The 19,360-nt window shown below is 43.7% G+C and overlaps 2 protein-coding genes across 3 annotated transcripts in view; one reads left to right on the top strand and one right to left on the bottom strand.

Annotated features, from left to right (window-relative positions):
* arhgap15 (Rho GTPase activating protein 15) overlaps positions 1-2,209 on the top strand; it is a 41,993-nt gene extending 39,784 nt beyond the window's left edge. For both annotated transcript variants that reach the window (XM_083681996.1, XM_083681995.1), the window contains exon 13: positions 1,362-2,209. In XM_083681996.1, the coding sequence (XP_083538122.1) occupies positions 1,362-1,539 (178 nt within the window). In that variant the 3' untranslated portion in view covers positions 1,540-2,209. The remainder of the gene's footprint in view (positions 1-1,361) is intronic.
* A 9,201-nt stretch (positions 2,210-11,410) lies between these two features.
* The window catches only part of gtdc1 (glycosyltransferase-like domain containing 1), a gene marked incomplete at its 5' end in the record, with an annotated part of 28,718 nt that continues 20,768 nt past the window's right edge, over positions 11,411-19,360 (bottom strand). The window contains 5 exons of the mRNA XM_083681642.1: positions 11,411-12,460; positions 12,606-12,697; positions 13,122-13,192; positions 15,896-16,040; positions 17,863-17,972. Coding sequence (XP_083537768.1) covers positions 12,377-12,460; positions 12,606-12,697; positions 13,122-13,192; positions 15,896-16,040; positions 17,863-17,972 — 502 coding nt within the window. The 3' untranslated portion in view covers positions 11,411-12,376. The remainder of the gene's footprint in view (positions 12,461-12,605; positions 12,698-13,121; positions 13,193-15,895; positions 16,041-17,862; positions 17,973-19,360) is intronic.

Genomic DNA, 19,360 nt, shown 5'->3' with positions numbered 1-19,360 from the left:
ACTCAGTACATGTGCATTACATCTAGTCAATGACAGTATAAGCAGCCTGTGAGGCTGGAAAATATAGTCCTGTGTTCTTGCTTTTTGTTTTATGACATGTAAGCCATAGATAACATCACTTTAGGCTTTCCAAAATACCAGCCTCAGACGCTACGACCTAGCCCAACACGGCTGGCAGCCTGACAACACCTTTTGGATGCAATTATCTACTGAGAGGCCCAGCAAGGATCCGTTTTGGGCACGGAGGGACCTGATCCCACCTCAGAACGCTCCGTCAAGAGCCCACTGACAGCTTGGATAGTCGCCCTGCGCCACAGTCCTTCCATCCCGTTCCAGGCCTCACTCCGTAACGGGCCCAGAAGCCTGTGGGCTTCCTCCCTCCCTCCCTCCCTCCCTCCCTCCCTCCCCCTCACTGGAGCATGGAACGAGGAGTGGGTCCCCCCCCAGCCCTGCCTGGGTTTGTCTCTGTCCCCTAGCCAAGCCTCAACTCAGCTCAGGGATAATAGAAGAAGGCTCTCAAAAGATCCCTGTCTATCACACCCTCCTCTCTCTTTCTCTTTCCCTCTCTTTCCCTCTCTCTCTTTCTCTCCGCAAAATGTACAGGCATGAGTCCTCAAATACACCCTGTCCTCAGCTTAACGTGTGTTTTAGGAGGATGGAGTACATTGTCAACGGGTTAAGAGTTAAAGAAAGGCAGGTCACTATGGATCATGGCAAAACGTAGTGCAGAATATTTTCTACGACCACTTTCCTTGTAACAGTTTATGTACTGTTGTGTCTTCATTTCCTGCGGCAGCTTTATCCAGTTTCACAGCCTCCTCCAGACTTCCCGTGCTGTACCAAACCTCCATCCACATTTCTTTGATAACTTTCCCTGTTCAATAGATCACAGTCGATGGATGTTGTCTAGTGCACACCACTGATACTGAATTTGTGGTGTGGACCGAATGGTTTCAGTTGTGGCTGAACCTAGAACTTTGAGTACCTAAATCTTGGTTCACAAATGATACACAGTGTTGCCAATATTGAAGCAAGATATGCTTTCAACAGAGGCCATTCAAGGGTAAAAAAAAACTGCCTTGCTGATGAATGCAGAAATTATCCACCGTCATCTGGGGACAATTAGCTGTTTTGTGTTGCCAAAAATAGTGAGGTGTTATGTGGCTAGAAAAGGGTGTCAAACCTGAATGAGAGTATTCAAATTGAGTCCCGTTTCATGATGTTATTGAGTGGAAAAACCCTTCAAGTTTATACTCAACGTTCCATTGCCTCAAGCTCAAAAAAAAAATTTATGCTCTCTCTCCTCCTCTAATCTCTTATTCCAGACACTCTAACCTTACTGTTTTCTATTTTCTTTACAGAATCCTAACATGTTCGAGGAAAAACCTGATGTCTACTCAGGGTGTCAGCATTGTGTTTGGGCCCACCCTCATGTGGCCTGAACTGGACTATGGCAACATAGCGGTCAACATGGTCTACCAGAACCAGATCATAGAGTTCATCCTCATCGAGAGTCCAGAGATCTTTGGCCTGAAGTAAATGAAGAAAGAAGGAGAGATCGATGACCTGAAATAAAGCAATAAAGAGCAAGATATTTGGCTTAGAGAAGAAAGATTATGGACTTTATTCAGTGTACAGCAGTGGGTTGATTCATGTACAGATGAGAGGGCGTACTGTGCCTATCGGAAGCTAATTTGAAGTTAATTAGCCCAGTAGTCATGTTACTAGTATTAATGTATGATTTGTAATGAGGACTTGCACCTTATTTCACCCTGTTAGCCAAGTTTTGTCATCTACAGTAGATCGGGAATTGCACTCCCTTATCATTGACATGATTTACAACACTGTACGATTTCCTGCAAAGAAAGAGTGTTTTGTAATAAATGCATAATAGTTAGGGAACTTATTTGACTGTAGTAAAGGGAAATCCTTCTGATTCTTCAATTGCCTTGTAATGTCTGAAGTAATGTCTCTAGAAGTATTCCCTAAAGAAAGGACCAATAGTAGTAATGCTATGTTTCATTGTTTGAGTATGTGTGTCTGGCGCTTTGATATACATTGTTATCCAAGTGGGATAATGAATATCAACATCTTCAATACCAGCATCAAACTGAGTGAGCACCCCATCTGTGGGTATCTATCACCATTGCTTATTCAAATGGTACCTATGTCATACACGTTTTAATATTAAAAACAAGTGGAGTATTGAGTGATTTTATCATCTTTGTTGTGGTCACAAGCCATAACCCTAACCCTTGAAAGCCTCACTTCCTCCTTATTTGTACTATATCAAAGTTGCCAAAGTCCAACAAGGCCAACAAGCTACATCTTAACTGTCCCTCCTAAAGACCTCTTCATCCCCACTATCCCCATGTACAAGTGAAAAAAAAATGAAAAAAAAATGTAATTCTTCCTTCTTCTACCATTGTGACTGCCAATGGCCCCTGGTCCTAGCATATATTACTCTTTCTTATGATGAATGATGGATAGATGATTCACTTACTTAGACAAATGTATTTGTTGTAAGTCGCTTTGGATAAAGGTGTCTGCTAAATGCCATAAATGTAAATGTACTAACAACCTATTAACAAACTAACTAGCTACAGTAGTACACTAATACACTCTGGTTGCCCATAACAAAGACAGCGTAATGAGAACATCCCGGTTTTCCAGAATGTGAGTGATCAAAAACAGACAGACATGTCAATTGGTAAATGATGATGCATGAACAGGGTTATGATTTGATTTGATTATCAGATGGCTCTAGTCACAATGGCTCAGTTATATTCAGAGAGGTGCTAACTCTCATTTGTGAATTAGCTGGGATATTTAGCAGATTAATCCATTAGAATTGCATGCCAAACAAGGAAGACTTCTGAAGAGGGCACGCGCACACACACACACACACACACACACACACACACACACACACACACACACACACACTCATTATAGTCATAGAGATGGAACACACACACACAATCAAGAGTTTGAGAGGGACTACTTACACACTGCACAGCGGCACACATACTGTACTCACTGGCACACACACACTCGACACAGAGGACAAGATGATTACTTTCAATTATTTTCTATGACGAACGACCACTCATCAGAATATAACTAATGGAGCTGTTCCTGAAATAAACCAGTCAATCAGAGAGTGAATGAATGGGAGGGAGAAGAGTGCTGGGGCCTTTGTAGTCTAATGGTGATCACAGGACCCATATCATACGTCTGTCAGATCCTATTACACAGGCCTGCTCCTCAAAGCTGCCTGCAATTAAAACAGCCGCCCTAATCTAGACTTGCGTGTAACGCCATTTAAATGTGTCACTTTTCCACTTCCATGTCCCGCACTGTACTGTACACTGATAGGCTGCGTTTTTGAGTGCTTGATACATGCACGTCACTCTCTGTCCTGTGTATGAAGTCAACGGGACCTGAAATGTCTGCAAGAGTACATTAATTACTAATTTGCCTTTGCTGATCTAAACATCCTGGGAAATGTGCTCAATTTAGGCCTGCAGTAGGTCTTTACTATTGTAAGAGGAGTACATGTACTTTGTGAACCTTCGATAAGGCTTACATATGAACCTTCAGGCAAGAGTGGTCCATAGGTGGTCAGCACCACTTCATAGAGTAGGTCACCATAGACAGAGAGGGTGGGGTGTATTAGCCCCCTCTACTGGTCACCAGTGGCCAGGGCAGAGTCACACACACAGGTGTTCCCCATCACTATTAAGCACAGCTGCTGCTGCTCCACTCCCACTCTCGTCCGCCTAGACCACATGAAACGCGCCCTGTGTGTGCTCGGAGAATTGCCTCTCTGAGTAAAGTTTATTTCTCTTTGAGCTATTTTCGTCTCCAAAGGTAGAGCCAGAGTCCCAATGCAAGGCAGCAGGTGGGTCTGCAGCACAGACGCTGCAGAATTGTCCCAGGGAAACTCTTACGGGGTTTTGGTTCATCTGGATGCAGAACAATGCCAACCCACCCCGCCTTATAGAGATTATGATTAGCATGAGATCTTGGTAAACGTTCAAGTCAAACACCAGCACTTCTTAAGACATTTGGAAGGTACAGTAATACCATTCTCCAACACTAGGGGTGGGTTGGGAGATCAGCCGTGGGTGGAGTAACCGGTTCCCTGTCTATCTGAGGTGGGGCGCAACCAGAGAGTTGAAGCCTGCCACAGAAGCCTGGTCTCTCTGTGACAATCAAAGTGTTCAAAGACAAGTTAAATCAAGATCACTGAATGCTTTGGTATGCTACCAACTATTGTCAAGGAGCAATCGTGATTTGTGTAAACACTGTCAAGAAGCCTTGCTCTGTCAGCATATATCTACATATGGATTGAGTGTACAAATAATCCACTGAAATACAATTGTAGCTGTGTGGTACTGTAGTTGGTCTTCACATCAGTTTTAAATCAGCCGACTTCTTTCATATTCCCAAACAGCAGTTTCTTTTTATATCTAGTTAAAAAGCCAATGCAAAGACTTTGCCTGTATGGAATTTGCTTCATTTTTCTCCCTCTCTCTCTCGTTTTTCTCTCTCTAGCACGGAGATAAGAGAAAGTCTATAATTATGGGAAAGCCATTTTTCTGTATTTTATTATTCTGTAAATCAGATGTCTCATGCTTTGGCAGTGAGACTGGGAACGATGGGAGAGTGACATACTTAAACGAGCTTTGTGGTCGTGTGTTTCGCTAAATCTCCACAGAGAATAAAAGGGGGGGTGGGAGGGGGGAGAAGGAGCTCCAGCTTGGGGTGACCTCCCTTCTGGCTCACAGAGATACTTTGGAAGACCAAACGAGCCGGCAGGCCACCAAAGCTTTCAGCGCCACATTTCACTCCCCACACCACTCCTGACAAAAAACATGAGTTGGAGTTGGATTTGAAAGAGTTTCGCTGGGAATGTTTCATGCATATGCTTGTTTTGCAGAGCCGAAAAGGGTCTTGAAGTACATGAATGGGCTTTAAAGTAATTTAAAACATGAACATGGTGGGAGACAGTCAGAGAATGTGAATTGCGTGTTGTGAAATGATGTGTGGTATCCGGCCCTCGGAACAGGGGGTTAACTGCGGAGTGGTCAGGTGAAAAAGGGAGAATTACAATACGGAATGACATGACTGTCTTATGACACGACTTTCAGCAATGGGACCCTCCATACCTAAGCCCTGAGTCAGAGTGCACTCTGGGAATGTGGCTGGTTTTTTGTTTTCCTACTCCGAGCCAAGCCTCTCTGTGTGCAGTGATTCCATGTAATAACTGTCGACCACTCTGTTTTGGAGAGCCCCCCTTCTTTGTTCCTCTCTCTGGAAGAGCTTCATGAAAACGGACGGCTGTCTGCTTAAGTTAAAAGAGAGAAAAGTCCTCGGTCAGAAAGAAAGAAAGAAAGGAAGAAAGAAGGAAAGAAAAAGAAATGAAAGCATAACAATACAGTGTCCCTGTGAAAGGCATGCCACGTTCTAACCACCGGGCCTATTAAAGCACAGCCTGCGCTCAGAAAGAACATGGCAGCATATTGATAGCATATGACTGTGTCACTTGAGGACACAACTCCTTTCTTTTTTTAATTTTCAGCCCTTTTTTTTCTTTTTCTATCAGGAACACCGGCACAGAGAGAGAGAGAGAGAGAGAGAGAGAGAGGGAGAGGAATCAGAATGGGTCCATATGGCAAGGGTAAAAAGCTAACGTGGATTCAGCACTGGGCTCATCTAATTATGGCACCTTTAATGCTCAACCTCCTGGGAGGGGCTTCAAATGAAGCCTCATGGAAAATATATTGAGGCTGGCCTTTATTTAAAAATTTATTTTTCAAAGTGTTGCATTTTTAAAGAACTGCGTGCTGCATGTCTGTGACAGTCAAAGTCCTTTGATACTGGGACACTTCTTTTCATAATGATGAAGGTTCTATTTGCTAAATACAGTTAACAAATTAGGTGGGTGAAATGGCCATTTCGCAGTTTTGTCTTTGATGACCTGTACTGATCCAAATTGTTCAAAACGGTACTTTATTGAAAATATCAAAATGGGGGTGAGAACGAATCCAATTCCTAAAGGGTTGGTGTCTCCTAGAAACCCAATCTGTCCAGTGTACAGTACCACACCCCCTACCCTTGCAAACAGGCTAAGAAAACAACTCTCTCCTCTCAAGAGATGAGATTCGTCAACAGAAATGTACTGCATGCTCTACTGTCTGTAGGAAGTGATGGGGCGCACATACAGGACTTGAGAAAAGGGTACATTGGAATAAACAAAGACGTTGAAAGTAATAACCATGAGTCATAAGAGAGACGTTCAACATCCTCGTAATCAGCCCCTTACTCCGTTACCACGGTAGCATAACAGATCTAGACATCTAGAGTCATGTATCAGATGTCATGAGGAGAAACAGTTGTTGCTTATCCCTATCCACATGTGCACATGGACATTTGCATAAACAAATTTCCCCAGACCAGTGTCTTTGTATTTTCTCTTTCTTTTAGTTTGTCGTTCCATGCTGGAGGTGTTGTTTCAGACTCACAATCAGGCCGCCTGAGAACCAAGAGGACGGAACCAGGCTCGTTCCTGATGCGTGAAATTAATGTTGCTGTTCTTTGTTGATAAACCACCAGTTTCAAAATGCCCCAAACCAATATGTTCTTACTTTCAAATTCTTCTTGCAATAAAATACTGAGGTTTGTATGCCTTTCGACATTCTCCAAAAACAGAAGAGTTTCTTCACACACAAAAAAAACAAAACAAAAACGAAATTCTTATTCCAGTATTCTTCACAAAAATACCGTTATTGGCAAACTATAATTTATGGAGAAACAATTAATTAGCCTTTAACCCAAGACAAAATGATGCTGCCATAGTTCATGACTGTATAGTAGAAATAGGTTCCTAAGACGAGGGAACAAGCTTCTGCTTAGAGCCACAATCTAGTCATTCAGGACCTCCAGCAACAATGACGCACTCATCTAGCGACCTCCACATTAAGAAATGAACCGCTTCCCTTTATTTGACCCCTGGCAAGAAATGAAGAAAAAAAAAAAAAGAGCCTTTAATTACCGGGGAGAATTATTCTCACTTGGCTGTATGCATGAGTAGAGAGAGAGAATGGGGTATGACAACAGGCCAGAAATGTAACACAGAGAGAGAGAGAGAGAGACAGAGAGAGAGAGATGTACATTATGTACATAGTAAATATCGTAACATGTGACACAACTTTATTCTTTTGAGACTTTTTAATGTCTTTATTACTCTGAAAATGTGTGTGTGTGTAATGTTTACTGTTAATTTGTATTGTTTATTTCACTTGCTTTGGCAATGTAAACACGTTTCCCATGCCAATAAAGCTCCTTTGAATTGAATTGAGAGATGAACACGCACACGCACACGCAAACACACACACACACACACACACACACACACACACACACACACACAGAATGAGAGAGATGGATCATGGTACATTGGTTCTCATGGTTTGAGGTTTTGTTGTAGCCTATTTTCTTAGCATTATATGCTGCTGCATGTCACCTCTTAAAACGTTGCTAAAAGTGTAGCCTTAGGAAACATAGTGTAACCAAAACCTATAAAACAGCTCTTATCAGCCAGTAGAAGGCACTCGTAAAAAACGGCATGGTAAATTAACAAAATGTGGGGCGGAGCAAACAAATAAACAAAACTCATGGATGTTTCCATGGTCCATGGGGATTCTCAGAGTATTCTCAATGGGGAAAGTGGCCACAAATGGAGTAACAGATATGAGTCAACAATCATATTACCCTGAGGTACACATTAAAGACGCACATACAGTGCCCACAACCCATACTGTAGGATAAGGCCTACAGTTTAAACACACAAACACACACACAGACACACACACACACACACACACACACAAAAGCAGTACACACGACACCGACCGTTCAAAGCAACGTGTATTAACAGGCCAATGAAAAGGTTTAATGCATTCAGTGTTTTATAGACTTTGTTGTAAAACCTTTATGAGTGGGGTGGCATTTTGCAACGGGGAGACGGACGGCGTTGTTATGGGGTTTACGGGCGTCATTAGGTCGCGACCTAGGTCTGTTGTGGGTGCCCTGCTAGTCAACGACCACTACGACTGTGGAAAAGGAGGCTTGGGTTGAGCAATTGTGGATATCAGACGCTACTCCACTTGAGTGTGTAAGATGCTTTCTATAGTTACTCTCAACAGACCTAGGTCTCAACAATAGGCTATTACAAGTACTGTGGTTTGATTTGTGTTAACGCGCCCGCCCCTGAATCACATGGTCAGCTCATACAGCGGTCCACTGACTGTAGCTACAGCTGAAACGCATGGTAATACTGTACAAGATACTACAGTGGGATTATTTTACAGTCATTTATTTGACCATAGACAAGACAGAAAATAATAAACAATCATATGATATGACCCAGTTAAATGATTATCATATCCTAGCTGTGTACGTCCAGTGTGGGAGAAACAGCATCTGCAGGCCTGGTCATCTTGGCTGCGTGTCAGATCATTTTGGCCTCATGTGTTGATTTTCTATTTCTGAACAAATGCCCTTCTGTTTCCCCCTCATAGCTGACTGACTGTTCAGAGATACAGCAGTTTCTCTCCAGTGAAAATGCCTGCTGTGCCCTAACATTAGACTAGAGGTACTGCACTGTATGTATGTCCGTGGAGCAGAACCGATTAAAACACCGCTCTCAAATCCTATCCCAACACATTCAGACGGAAATTGATTAAACAGACAATATGCCATATGGACAGCAGACAATCATTTCACCGATCAGCTGATGCTCGCTCCACGCAGGGAAGGAGTGAGTGGTAACTGAATGAATTCCCAATGGGAAGGGCTGTTGGATGAGACCTGTTTGAAACAACAGAATGAAAGTGGGAGTGATGTGGACAATCTAAAAGTCATCACGGAACACGCTGTGAATTAACAGCATTAAACCGTGTTGGTGCCATGATTTTAAAGGTCCAATCAGAGGGAAGTGGTGATTCATAGCTTCATAACCGCTGATTATCATAATCATACATTTGCACTGCGAGGGGATAGACAGTGTCTGTTCAATCTCCTAGAAATGTTACTTTTTCAAATATCTGAGAAGTAAAAAATAAATAAATAAAGGTTAATATACAATATTTACCGGGAAAATAAGTCTTCCGTCTGTCACCAAATGCAGCTGTTTTATGGTGAAATTTGATAACTAATCTTTACATTGTAATTACATTATTTCTCAATATGCAGTTACTTTACTGTCTGCACAACAGTGCGTGTTTCTGTGCATCTTGAACTGTCTTGATTTGCATACATGTACCATTATCAACACACACACACACACACACACACACACACACACACACACACACACACACACACACACAGAGGAGTGGGTTGTCGGTGGCTCTACCCTTCGACGTAAAACGAAGCAGCCAGTCTGACATACTTAGCTTAGCGTGAGAGGAATCGCATTAATTCTCCCGTTCCTTCCCGTGACTACCAGGTGGAAGAATATCACCACAGGGCAGATTTGTTCACAGTGTTTAAACACGGGACGCCATTTCTCGACTTTTACAGTTTGAATATGTGTTAGTGGTAAATTGCAGTGATGTGTCATGTCGGGTTTAGTGTCCATTTAATAATGATAATACTGATGGTTACATATTGCATTATGGTCTGTTCTGTGTTGGCCTGCATATTGAACATGAGAGGAGGTCCATGGCCAGAGCAATAAGAGAGGATAGCAGGTAAAGGCCTAGTAGGGGAGAGACGTGGGAAATGAAACGCAGCAAATTTCCTTTTCTTGACAAAAACAACTCAGAACCATTCCCTAGCCTAGCAACCACGCTAAGCGCAAGGGACTAATTGTACCATGGGGGTCCAAACTGGGCGACCTAGGATTTTAATAAGATTCAACACATCAAATGATGTAATTATCTCTCTCTCTAACCCATCCACTACCATGATCCCTGCTAATGTGCATCATGTCAATAGAGAATACAGCTTCCATGCTGGGGCCCTGTGTGTAAACACAACTCCTACTTCCATGCTGGGGCCCTGTGTGTAAACACAACTCCTACTCACACATTGGCAGGATAGAAAACCTGGTGCTCTGTGTGGTAGCTGAAGGTGGGGGGCCAGAGTGTGTGTGTGTGTGTGTGTGTGTGTGTGTGTGCGTGTTTGTGTTTGATAGTGTGTGTGTGTGTGTGTGACGTGATTATTTGTTTAAGTGTGTGTGTGTGTGTGCGCGTGCGCGATTATGTGTTTGTGTTTGATAGTGTGTGTGTGTGTGTGATTTGTGATTATTTGTTTGAGTGTGTGTGAATGTGTGTGTGTGCGCATGTGTTTGTGGCGGGGGGGTGTGGGATCGGTGGGATGTTGGGAGAGGGGGAGGGGGGGGGGGGGGGAGTCCCCATCCCCAAACCCCTCCATCCTCCACCCACCCCCTCTTCCTGTTCTATCATCTGTGAGAATATAAGATCCATTGGGATGGGGGGTCTGTGGGGGCTGAGGGTAGGTATGCCCGGGGCTGGAGCCGAGTGTCGCGCTCAGTCGTGTGGGTGGACAGTTTGAAGATACACCCCGAGGGCCATGCTACCTTGGCGCCCATTAATAACCTAGATGGGCACCCCTCCAGTCCCCAGCCTGTAGCCCTCTAGTACAAACACAGCTACAGTATGTACGTGCATAATGAAAGCTTCTTATTCAAATATTAACTCTGTATCGTTTTAGAAATCTTCCCCCGTCCCCCCGTCTAAGCCCCTGTTTTCGAATAATTCTGTTTTCTTGGCCTGGTTTTTCTCCATAAAAGATCAAGGGTACATGAGAAAGCAAGGGATTCAGGTTGCTGCTAGCAACACTAAAGAGGAACACGCTTAGAGACGAAGAAGGCGGAGAGGCGGAGGGGAAAGTACCAGTGGTCCTAACAATGCTGTAGTTTCTCTTCTCTCCCTTCACGTGTGTTTGGTACACAATCCTCATTCCGTTCCATGCATTACAATTAGCCGGTCCTCTGACACCTGCCTCCACCAGCCTCCCCTGCTGTAGTTATATGGTTGATTCCCAAGGCTGTGGTTAACATTTCACCTTTTCTAATGGTTGTTTTTTAATTTTACCTTGTAAGGGTTTCTTCTCTACTCAAGGGGCGAAAAAACGTATCAATTATGTAAACTTTGGTTGTACACATTTGCCGTGTTAGTGCTGGAAGTCTGAGCAAGACCAATTTCAGGAGCCTGTCCTGGAAAAGGATGAACCAAATGCTTTCCAATTGCCAGTATACTTCAGCCCACTTTCATGCTTTCCAGAACACAGACTACAACGAATATACAGATGAAAGTTTGTTGTGTAACTACAAAACAGTACAAATCTTTATTTAGAAACGTTTGAACCCCTGGTATGTCCTTAGTACTTACAAGATCTGACCACTTACAAGACCTGGTACAGAAAGGGTTGACAGGGTTTACATCAATGAGTCAATCTGAGGGAAAGGCTGACTTGTGAGGCAACACCGGCTACATTACAAACACACCCAAACCTGTGCAGTATCAATCGGAGACTACAAGGAGGCCAACGAAAACTTTGTTCAGGCACTTCAACCATCTCAGCCTTCCAGAGGCTCTGCCCCTAAACCTGGCAGCCCAGGTGGAGAGGAACAGAATAGCACGTCAAAGCCACAATTTGGCTGCCACTCTGTCACAGTGGTAGGGGGAAAAAAAGGAATTCCAGCCTTACATCGTCCTCCAGTACAAAGGATAAAAATGGACACAACCGGATATGTGAGGTGGCACCGCCTATGGGAAACATGAAAGAGGTTAACACGTTTTTTCCCCTTTCTTCTTTTTTGGTCAAACCACACACACACATAAAATGCTTCTCTCGCATGTGAAGATAGGGACATTTACAGGCCCGTCACAATGTCTCCAGAAAAGGCATGGCTTTGATTTGGAAAAAAGGAGAGGAGAGAGGAGAGGAGTGGATAGGAGGAGAAGAGAGGAGAGAAAAAAAGAGAAGAGAAGAGGAGAGAAAAGAAGGGGAGAGAAGAGGAGAGAAAAGAAGGGGAGAGAAGAGAAGAGAAGAGAAGAGAAGAGAATGAAAGAGGAGGAGAGGAGAGGAGAGAAGAGGAGAGGAGGAGAGGTGCAGGGGACAGGAACGGGCTGTCTGAGGCCACCACAGGTCTGTGGCCCGTGGCGCTGTGTCAACGATGACGACGACAGCCCCCAGAAACTCCCTCGGCAGACTTTCCGACAACCTTTAAATCCATCTCATTTTGCCACTAATGGACTGAAGTAAGTGTGCCCACTTCTGAGCTGATCCTTGGAGGCTGCCTAGCCCTCACTTCAGACTGTTGGAGTCACTTTGGCTGTCAGGGATGGTGGTCTCCTTCGCATGCCAGCAGACTCCTGAAATCCTCCTTCAGAGCTGCCCAGGAATAGGCTGTGGTGTCAACCTACAATACAGAGAGAAGAGACAGGCAGACATGGAGGCTGGCAGGGTGGAGGGAGAAACCTGGAAACTAGGAATCCCAGAGACTGAATGAACAGCAGTGTGTTACAGTAATCCTGTTTCTCTTGTCATGTCAAAGTGTTAATTACCTTAACGGGATGTCTCCTCGCCACGTCTGGCCTCCTGCAGAGTCCCTGCAGTCTCTTACAGAGCTGCTCAGGTGTGGCGTACAGATACTCCGCTAGTAGCAGGGAGGTAGAGGGGGAGGAAATTAAACATACATCTTTAATGAAAGACAAAACCTCAAAGCGCAGGCTGGATAGATACAGCTCACTTTTGTAATTAAAAATACATATTACACTGAACTGGGCCAGGTTTTACATAATTGAACTAGTATTCTTTTTAAAGATTCACATTATTTATGCAAATCTAATTGAAGGAAGAAGCACAGCTGTGGACTTAAGAATCAGGTGAATTATATATTTCTTTCAAAGCAATGGGGAAGTACTTTTCTATTCTATTTTAGAGTAGGCCTACTTTTGCACATTAACACCTCCAACATCTTATCTAAATACAAAAGATATCTAGGGACAAAGAGAATTACAAAACAAAATGTCTTGTAATGTATTATAGTGTATTATATGAAGGCCTATTGTCAACTGTACCTGGGAATATTTCAGGATACACCAACGTCTTTGGACAGAGTGGATAGCAGCCACAATGCACTGCTTCTAGCCTACAGAACACAAAATGGCATATTTATTTTCTCATTTAAACCTACTTAAATGCAACCAGTAATATAGAGCAAAATACACTGCAACAGTTTAGCAATATAATTGATCTGTCAGAAATTCATTTGCTGAAAAGTCTGTTTCAGTCCTGGTAAAGGCAGACAAAAGTTGCCTTTACCAAAATTGGAAACGGAACACAATATTCACCACTAATAATTGCATGAGCTGAACAGCAATGTTAAAATGGGGCTCATTGTGTCTGTGTTGACATTGGTTTCTTTTCATGAACATTTCAGAATAAATGAAGCCCCACAGACTAGCAGGGGAGATACAGTCTATAGAAAAGCATCAGTAGCACATTTCCCTGCAACACAGTAGAAGTCATCCCAGTCTGAAAACGGGAAGAAAAACACTCCTTTCAGTAAGCCATCAATGTTAGCCTGATTCACATGAAATGTTAGATGTTAAAAAAATAAAACATTACAAAAAAGAACCGAAAATCCATCCGTGTGTATTTTTCAAATCCTAATAACTTATTTGTTCAAATGCTCATCTCCCAAAATAACTTTAAATGAAAACAACTCTTAGACGTAGCCTCCTTCGACTGATTCAACTTATGTGAACCCCGCAGACTGACCACTGCCTATTTAAATATTTTGTAGAACATATTTTGTACATCAATATTTGATGATTTCTCAATCTCACTCCTTGCCATCATTTTAGTGCACCGTTTCTCATGCCACAGACATGCATATTTAAACATCAGATTAGTTCTTAGGACTTTAGTTTCATAAGACTAAAGTGGTGAAAGCAAAAAGATTATATCATACATGTATGTGATGAGGCTATTCACTGGTATGTATTGTAGCATGTATGTATAATGTGAGGTGCCAACTGCCAAATCCTAGAAGTAGGCACTTAGATACAATCGAGAGATACAGACAAACCAACAGAGATGGTTTTAACAACCGAATCATTTAATTCTTAATTATTGGTAGCTTTGAGGAGCAACAGTTAGTTCCTGGGCAACGGGGCTTTAATAATAAGTGGATCTGCAGTACCTTTGAGCACTGAACAAAAGTGGTGTGGCGCTTCGTAATAAAATAGCTTTTGCCTGCACTCCAAAGAATAGCGATGCTAATCAAGCTAATTTCAAGGTAGTACGACGCTAGCCCCTTTAGCCCCCTCGATCTATGACAGCACAATCTATGAAACCGATTACTGGGGTCAGTTCCATCCCAATGCTGTAATGTGTAAGCGTGCAAAATGGTTATCAGGCTTTTCATCTCAAATATAATTAGCTGATAATTTTGCTGGGCTAAATTACTTCTTCACTGCAGGGCATGAATAGGCGTCTGCTCACATTGCCTGCTCATAATTAATCAGATTAGGCCGAATTCCACAATAATGAGGATGGAACTCATTGGTGACACCTCAGCCGGGCAATATGAGTGGACTGCTCTTTTTGTTTGCGATCTCCAAGGGCCTCTATTTCTGTTCATCCTTGTGGTGTGGAAACAGGCGACCATTTTACAATTTTTGTTTTGAATGTTATTTGAAGCTGATGATATCGAACAGCTATGAAATTACCGACTACCTAATGAGGTTTGCGATGGAATTGTACCCTCAAGGAGCATTGAAATCTCAGTGTTTACTTTCAAACAGTTGAGTAAAGAATATTGGAGGTTGGAGAAACATGAAAATCCCCTCTTCCACCTGAAAATGACTCTCAGGGGAACCAAGAATGATATTGATCCATTCAATATGTGTTTTCAGTGTTGTACCTCAAAACACACACCACGCACACCACACAAAGCTCCCCCCCACCGCATCCACAGACTTGACTATCAATAGAGCACTGTGGGTGGGCTGCGTGTCTCAGATCCCCACGGTTTGGATCAAAGGAGAAGTGGAAAACATCATTGTAGAAGACGCCCCCAAAGGGACATCTCTTCTCAAACTCACAAGGACAAGTCTTTATTCACAGCAGCCATAATTAGCACATGACTTCATTATTACACAGAGCAAGTCGAGTTTCCTCCCTGTTCTCCTGGCTCCTCTCCTCTCGTAGACAGACTCCTCAAACTGGTTTCATGTGAAGAAACACGCATGCACGCACGGGTGCGCACACGCACACACACACACACACACACACACACACACACACACACGCGCACACACACACACACACACACACACACACACACACACACACACATTGCAGCACCTTTTCTCCAGACCTATGCTTTAGATCTGGTTGTATGAATGTGCTGAGGGGCATGAGATAGCCAGGGTGGTGTTCTGTATGGAAGATCACAACCCTCGTCTCAACTGAAGGACCTCTCTGTCTCTGGTCCACAAGCAGGATCTGTCTGATGAAAACCTTCAAATACCATGTACAGGTGACTGAAGTCTGGGGCTGAGGGCATCGGTCATCTGATCAATCAGCAAGGCTTCACAGTCACACAGTAGGCCTTCCCCTACACACACTTTGGATTCCCCCTAGAGCTAAAGGACACTCTTCCAGTGTACTACCTGAGAATCAATCTTTAATGTAGTGTTTCAATGTGCTCATTAGAGACGCTGTGAGTACAGAATCAAACAGTATTTCCTGCAGAGGAAATCCAATTAAATTACATTAAGCAGCTTTAAGTGTTTAAGTAAGTACCGCGTATGTCTTTCATAAACAAACAAGGAGGGGAACTCACATGGCGACTCCAAAGAACTCGTGCTTGGCAGTGGAGACGACCACGTCTGCCTGGCACAGAACCCTGAAGTAGTCCTCTTTACTGGGCAAGAACCCCCAGTGTAGTATATTGGCACCCAACTCCCCTCTGACCTGGGCAAAGATGTCTGGACAAGGAGATAAGGAGAGAGAGAAAGATGCTCTGAGGGCGAATCTGTGGTACAGAGACAGATACCGGTGTCTATAAGTCACAATAGACATCTTTGTTACTTTATGACAAAGATAAAATAGTATTCATTTGATATGTCTAGTCTACAGCTGATTGAGTGAAATGCCAAAAGTCTGGACTGGCTTTGACTCCACGGATTCCAATAATCCAGCCAACTCACTTCATGAACTCTTTATTGCTCCGTGTCGTAACAGATCAGCGAGAAACGATTAGATTCCCATACAAAGAACTTTAATGGAGTTTAATTGAGGGTAAGTTAAATGAAATAATGCAACCAAATGCATGTCATTGAGAAGCCATCTGCCGTGACATTTTGGATTCATAATTAGATCCATGCTGCTGTGTCCTCGCAAAATAAAGTGATGACCGAAGGAAGATGTCTCTCTCTCTCTCTTCTCTCTCTCACTCCAAAAAGTGTTGAGTAGAGCAGGTCAGTCAGACCGTGAAAGAAGTTTCAGTGTTTACTGTCAATTTACTGACAATGAAATTCGTACTGGCAAGCTCTTCTTGTCGAAAACGCAGAATACAGTAGTAACACAATTACACAGTAAAGACTGTTTAGTAGCCATGCAATCAATTCTCAACAATGTTGTCATTTTTGCACAGCCCTCCTCCCTCTGAGACAACAAACCTGCACACCTCCAAGGGAGAACAGAGCTCTAGGCTCTGGGCACAGGGTCAGCCATATTCCGCGCCCGTAGAGCAGTTAGGGGTTAAGTGGCACAACGGCAGTGGTGGGTACCTTAGATATGATGCCAGCAACCTTCCAGTCACCAGCTCACCTCCGGCTCCCTCCATCGAACCAGCGACCTACCAATCGCTGGCCAGCCTCTCTAACCTCTAGGCTACCTGCTGCCCCATATTATTATATATTGTAATACAGTTGCAGCAACGGTTCTAAATTCTACAGTTATACGATGGCAGCGGATAGAGAGAGGACTGAATACAGGGTAACAGAGAAAGAGAGAGACTTGGGGGGGGGGGGGGGGGGGCGCTAAAAGATGTACTGTAAGGGACAGTTAGTCCTCTGCAATACACCAAACGCGTTGACATTGGGTTTATGATATATGACCGACATCGCCAGAGAAGAAAAAACAGGTGAGGGGGTGAAAAAATAATCAATACAGTGACCCTATTCAGAAAATCAAAGTAGATTAAAATTGGCCTAATGCGATTGCCTTCCGAGCAATCTTAAACGTAATTACTAAATATGAGTAAAATTTACGGTCTTTCTTTTCCATCTGTTTATGCTACAATAAAAGTTTACATCCCAATATAAGAGAGTGTGTTTCCTGTAAGTCTCTGCTCTTTGCTTACAGTGGCTACGGCCACGGCCCGATGTGTATTAATTAACTTAACATTCTGCTGTAAATACATCCGAGTGTCTCAGAGTGATTATAGCATCATCATCTACTAATGGGAAGTGTATTTTATCAATTAAAAACTGTCCGGAGGGCTAAATGCATTGGCCTGTCAGATGACCTTAACCTTTAATCTAATCTAATAACCAATTACATTTAAAACCATTATTATTCACATCTGCCTTGGGTGGACAAACAGCTCGTAAACCGCCATAAACTATACAAGTTTTTAAAGGTGAACGAAAAGTCAACAAAGTTGAATATTTTCAAACCGAACACACACTGCTTGGAAAAGGAATGTCATTCTGAAACCCTCTCCCCGTAATCCCTTGTAACAGAGGGTCTGTGTGTATGTGTGTGTGTGTGTGTGTGTGTGTGTGTGTGTGTGTGTGTGTGTACCTGGTAAGTCAGTAAAGGTCTCCCCCAGGACAGACAGTTGAAAGCCCAGGCCTCTCTCTTTCAGCTTCAGCAGGGTCTTGAAGAAGAGCTCGGGGTCTTTGTCGTGTTCCCTTCAACACAACAACACAAACAGAATTCAGGGCCTTTTGATGGTGTTTGCTTATACACACACACACAGGCACACACACACACACACACTGACACACACACACACACACAAAGGACAAACAAGGCTCTTCTCTCCTCTGGTGCGCTGGGAGCCGTAGGCTTACACTCCTGGTCGCATTCAGCCCTCTGATTTATTCCCCCCCCCCACCCACCCCCCCCCACACACACACACACACACACACACACACACACACAGACACACACGCACCACACGTACCAGACAGCCCAGGTTGTACATGGCAAGGCAGCAGCCAGTGAGAAAGATCATAGCACTCCCTAGAGGGCAATTGACTCTGATATCTATAGTGGCGTGAGCCAGGTGGGGGATTTAACAAGCTGACAGAAATCCCTGTTCGCTCAGGGAGGCAGTCATCCTTGATGTCTACGGTGCCTGGGAGGTTGAGCTCCTAGTTAACACAGGTGCTGCGCTCAGCTGTGGAGCAGATGTCACACTGAGAGAGGGGCCTGTCACTCATCCCTATGCTAATCTTAAAGAGGGGTAATGTGGAGTACAGTGAGCTAACAGGAGAGGCTAGGTAATTAGCATTAACACGTAGCATTAACACGTAGCATTAGCGTTGGCTCACAACTTTCCCCTTGTTTGCTGCCGTGAATCAGGGACACAGTGAAGGTCGATGACACAGATTTGCTGAGACAGTAAAGTTGTCACCTACCAGTACTGCCGTTTGCTGTTTGACTCTAACTACAACGTAGCTATTAAATAAAGAATCTATTAAAGATTGAAGATGTATTGGTCGAGAGCTAAAAGCCTGACTGGTGCAATGGCTGGAGGAGGTGCTGGTTGAGAGCCAGTAGGGGGCAGTCTTCTCTCTGGCCTACTAGACTCCTCAATGCCACTGGGCGGAGGAAGGGGACACTGGATGTGCCGTCATATTCATGAGAGATTAAACTAAGGTCCCTAAAGATCTCTAGATTATGAGTATATGTCTAAAATCCCAACCTAGCCCGCATACAGCACGACTATGGCTTTCCAATCATCCACAGCCTCTGGGTGGAATAATCCCTCCCCTCCCGTCCACTGGGACAGCCAAAGTGTTTTCTGGGGCAAAGTGGTTGCTGTGCATTACCCTGATGGGGGGCTATTACTACGGTGGTGGTTGAGGTGAGTTGCCCCCCCCCCCCCCCCCCTTCCCCCCTGAAAGCACTACATAGCAAATGTAAGACATCATACACTGCTGCCCTGCATTAGCTTTCTTGTGATCGTATCAGATCATATTCAATCATAATCCAGCTTAAAAACATGCTCTCATTTTCAATCGTTACACAGAGAAAGTGGATTTGTTCTAACAGTGTCTGGTGTGAAGGTCAA

Source organism: Argentina silus (genome assembly GCF_951799395.1).
Source record: "Argentina silus genome assembly, chromosome: 12".
NCBI lineage: Eukaryota > Metazoa > Chordata > Actinopteri > Argentiniformes > Argentinidae > Argentina > Argentina silus.
Note: the sequence above shows the minus strand (reverse complement) of the source record. Positions and strands in the feature narration are given on the sequence as shown.